Source organism: Macadamia integrifolia, chromosome 7, assembly GCF_013358625.1.
Source record: "Macadamia integrifolia cultivar HAES 741 chromosome 7, SCU_Mint_v3, whole genome shotgun sequence".
Classification (NCBI taxonomy): domain Eukaryota; kingdom Viridiplantae; phylum Streptophyta; class Magnoliopsida; order Proteales; family Proteaceae; genus Macadamia; species Macadamia integrifolia.
In genome coordinates, this window is record NC_056563.1 from 29,409,535 (window position 1) to 29,413,949 (window position 4,415).

The 4,415-nt window shown below is 40.0% G+C and overlaps 1 protein-coding gene across 1 annotated transcript; it reads right to left on the reverse strand.

The window, feature by feature from the left end:
• Positions 1-558: 558 nt before the first annotated feature.
• Positions 559-3,623, reverse strand: LOC122085169 (aspartic proteinase Asp1-like). Its single transcript, XM_042653627.1, has 10 exons — positions 3,435-3,623; positions 3,006-3,243; positions 2,702-2,828; positions 2,386-2,606; positions 2,037-2,270; positions 1,792-1,933; positions 1,485-1,682; positions 1,325-1,397; positions 1,115-1,239; positions 559-1,044 (listed from the first exon to the last, which is right to left on the reverse strand). Exons 2-9 carry the CDS (start codon positions 3,173-3,175, stop codon positions 1,133-1,135), a joined length of 1,272 nt encoding a protein of 423 aa, XP_042509561.1. The 5' UTR covers positions 3,176-3,243; positions 3,435-3,623; the 3' UTR covers positions 559-1,044; positions 1,115-1,132.
• Positions 3,624-4,415: the final 792 nt, after the last annotated feature.

Consider the following 4,415-nt stretch of genomic DNA (forward strand, 5'->3'; position numbering starts at 1 on the left):
AAAAAAAAATATATATATATATATATATAAAAAGGCTGCGATCCTAACTCACACTTAGGTACAATTGGGCAAAAGATCATGATTGTGACCTGGTAGTACTGGTGAGAACTTAAAATCTACTAAGGTTGGAGGCCTTCAGTGCTGATTGAGATGAGCAGCTCATTGATTTACTTGAAACTCCTGAGGATTGCACTTCAAATGCCAAATGAAGGATTGCATTTCCTCTCTTTAAACTTCTGAGGATTACATGGCCAATGCCAAACAAATGATTGCATTTCCCCCTATAATTAGTTTATTGAGGAAGAGCAACCATGGTGCCACATAGTTTGCGTTATATTATAAAAGTAAAGTTCAGTGCCCTTTGTTGATAGAATAAATTGATTCAATTAGAATAATGGTGTTTGCCATATCCTTTAATCTGTGCTTCAAACCTCTGGTTTTCTCGTTTGGAACTTAATATATATCTTAGATTGGGGAAAGGAAAGAATGTTAGACCAAGTTCTTCTGTTGCTTGTTCTGTATGTCAGCTCTCTGCATTCATTGTTTTGCATATTGCCCTGAAAAAGTTTTAGTCCTTCAGTTTCAGACACTAAACAGGCCCCATTTGTGGTTTTTCGACGAATGTTACTGTTTCAAGTATTGCAGGTGATGGGATATTCATGATCATCATACAGGTGGAATGCTTTTGTACAGACATGTACATAGCAACAATTCTGTTCGAATCCAGTTCTATCTTCTTTCTTTTTGTAGAGGAAGGTGTAGATGCATTTTCTTGTCACAACTAGCTGCAGGAGAGATTTTTCTTTAAGGAAGGAGGGTATTGTGTATCATCCTTCAAGGCACCAAAAACATCTCTATTATTTCTGTGATGGGAACCTGTTTCCATTGACAATTTTTACATTTATTTAACATATAAATGTGTCTTATTCCTTTATATTTGTAATGAGGTCTAAGCTTTTGTTGCCATCCAACTTATTTGTGCTCTTGCAGATCATATGTTGCAGGACATTATTCTGGTAATACACCCAAGCTGGCTGTATAGGGCTGAAAGAAACCTTCATCAGTATCACAATCCACAATGTTGAATAAAAAGAGGGAAGGGGAAAAAACTCACTGTGTGCAGAGTAGATTACTAGTGGATGGTTCCAGAATAGGGGAGCCTGTTGCAATTTGCAGGGATCCATCCAATCTGCTTCTTCTCATTGTCATAAATCACTAATTTGTTCAGCATGGAAGTATCTACAAACAGAAATAATTAAAAAGGAAGATCAGCATCCACAGGGAGCTTTTCATTTGCAGGTCTTGAACTCTTAAAGAGAATTACCTCCAATGAGGTTGAGAAGATCTAGTCCTGCTTCGGTGCCATTCAGAATTCCCAAACAAACACTACCAGCTTTCTGAGACAGATAGAATGAGGTGAGAATTTACAGTCCTTGCTTGATATTTGTTTCTGATCTTAAAACTGTAAAAGCGAAAGTACTTACAGAGATAATCAGATAAGATTCAGGGGGAATTTCAAACTGAGCTTTATTTCTGCCACCACCAAAGCTCAGTACTACAGAGCTGAAGTATGGCTTGGCCTCACCTATAAAAATAAATGGTTTTCCTCCTTTCCAGCACAGAGGTAATGTATTGTCTTCTGGTGCTTCTTTCAGTGGCTTTCCAACTAAATCTTTCTTCACCTGAAAAACTCAAAAATGGCTTCAGTCATTTCCCAGACAAAGGTGGATTAAATGGAAACTCAATAAGGTTTGGGTTTAGTATCATCTATCAACTCTATTTTCAACCGACCGCAGAAATCAAAGTTTCGTAAGCCATGGAAGTGAAGTAGGTGTAGGAGCTCCCACTGTCAAAAGCTGTTTGGAGACCAGTAACACTAGAAGGTTTCCCTTTATAACTGAGCTCAGCAGAAGAACCAGGGGAGTAGTGTTTGCTGCTCCAAATTATATATGAATCAATGATAAGAAAAATTGCAAATTAAATTGGATTCCATGAAAGAAACAGAGCATAAAGAGCAGAAAGTTCAGGAGCTTTACTTCAAAGATGTAGTTGACAATGGTGTCCAAACAACCCCAGAAGAAGGCACAAAATCATCACCAAAGAAAAGGTACCCTCCACCCAGTCCACTCAAACAGTGGCCGATCACGTTCTTTGTCAGTCCCTGAATTTTGAGCTGAGATATGATGCTGACTCCGCCATTGCTAAGGCCCAGTATTCCATCTGTGGGACGCACAGATCCCATACTGGGACTTTGCTGATCATAACCACATCTGTAATCATAAACCACAAGAACCAGAAAACCCATTACTGATAATGTTCAGAAGAAGAAAGAACTGATCATGAAGAGAGAGAGAGAGAGAGAGAGAGAGAGAGAGAGAGAGGTACCCAAAAGCCAAACGGGGTGTATGAACTGATCCATCAGTGAATCTGAGAGGGAAGACACCTCTGATTAGGACACCAAGTGAGGAACTCTGATCAGCGTACGTAATGCTGTAGTCGCATTGATCATTTGGGTTGTTGCAGACTTTGGAATCAAGAGAGGCACAAATTTGTTCCTTGCATAATACTATGTCATTTATGTTGGGTTTGTAAAGAGGGTGAGGCGCCTGCCCAGAATGAGGGAGAGATCAAAATAGGATGCGATTGATAGAAATGGTTGTGTTTCTTTATTATGATGAATGAATGAATGATAAGTGTATACCTTGTCGCAGTGTTGAGTCTGTTGACAGGGGGCATCGCATTGGAGCCATGTTAGGTCACTGCCTGTGTCAAAGTCGAGGTAGTAAGGCTTGGGTGGGTTCCCAATGTTGAAGGTCACATAGTACAACCTGCAAACAAGAGAACTTGTTAAAGAACTAGATCACAACACCACTTTCGCAGGATTGGATTTGGAGGTACAAGAGAAAGAAATTGTAGCAGAAATCCATTTCAGGGAAATGGGGGTCATCCAACCCAAAATCCCTGCCATTGTTTCTAATCAATGAAACAATGAAACAAATACGTACCCATCGGGATATACATTTCCACCAATACGGAAGAGAAGGGAAGAGGCAGCATTCTGGGTAGGCGACAATGTTGCCTGCTTTTCGTTCTGCCACCAATGGGCTACTACAGAGTGATCCGAAAATGTCACAGACAGAACCAAGATAAGTAACATTGACCACACCTTCTCCATGGCAGATAATTTATTTCTGTATTTTTGCAGATAATTTATTTCTGTATTTTCTGTAAAATCTCTTTTTCCTGTATCGGAAAAAACAGAGATTTGGATGGATCTATCAGTTTGTTTTAAGAACATACACAGACTGCTCTCACTACAATGCAAGGAAAAAAAAATTCAGAACAAGATTGCTGCAACTGAAAAACTAGATGTGTTTGAGAAAATGAATGTGAGAGAGAGAGAGAGAGAGAGAGAGAGAGAGAGAGAGTTTGACCTGCGCTAGAAAGTCCTTTACGCGAGGCTTGTAGCTGTAGGCTTCGGGCGTCGCGTCTACCGCAGGTTGGCAATTCTCTGTGTGCGAGTGGGTATTTATAAGTATGAGAGAAAATGAGAGGTGATTTTTTCGTAAAACAAAAAGGGTTTTCTATGGAGTGATCATAGCCCCAGACGAAGCCTCATACAGTCAACAGTACTTCCACAAGATCAGTGAGCAATGGTGAGATATGCCAACTAAAACTTATAACCAGTCGACTTGAGCGATGATGAAATAAGAGCTTTTTTCCACTAAGCTACCAACCCTATTGGCTATAAGTGAAAATTGGTGGTTCAGTGAAAATTGGTGGTTCAATCACTTCTTTCTTTCGCATGGATGTCTGATAGGACATCTGTGTGTCCATAATCAGCTACATGAGTGACATGCCCCACAAGAAGTGTGCTCCTCACTGTTCTAGTTGTTGTGAGTCTCTTTGACATGGGATACTGGGAGATTTTGAATTGGGGTTTCTTTCTTCACATGTTTCGTATTCTCACTTGCTGATATTTGAGTTGGCCTTTGCCTTCTTTAGATTGGATTTGTTGGAAATTCTTTAGATGGGTCCCTCTTACTTGCTAAATTTTTAATTCATATTGTTTAGTGGTGGGGTTATTCCTTTCCCTTTCTTAAGAGGGGTGAGGCATTCCGTACTTGTGGATTTTCACCAGTTTTCCTAGTTGAATTAGATTATGATTATTAATCAATTGTTTAGTTTTGGGTTAAAATCTTACTCAACAAAATAATCCAAGAAAAAAACTTAAATGAAAAGGGGCAAGAGATTGCTACATAGACGTGTGGCTATTGCGGCAACACGCATGCCAATGGGAGAGTGCTTGGAGGCATTGAGCACCAAGGATAGGGTTGTCTTTTCACGCAGTCTATGTTGTAGAGGTGTAGGACTAGGTTGTGTTCTTCTAAACCACCCCCACTCCCCACCCCCCC

Excerpts from the sequence above, each read along its gene's own strand:
- LOC122085169 (XM_042653627.1), bottom strand. The coding sequence starts at position 3,175 with ATGGAGAAGGTGTGGTCAATGTTACTTATCTTGGTTCTGTCTGTGACA. Across the intron at positions 2,829-3,005 it reads GGAAATGTATATCCCGATGG|GTTGTACTATGTGACCTTCA; the intron begins GTACGTATTTGT and ends TCTTGTTTGCAG. Across the intron at positions 1,683-1,791 it reads ACGAAACTTTGATTTCTGCG|GTGAAGAAAGATTTAGTTGG; the intron begins GTCGGTTGAAAA and ends TGAGTTTTTCAG.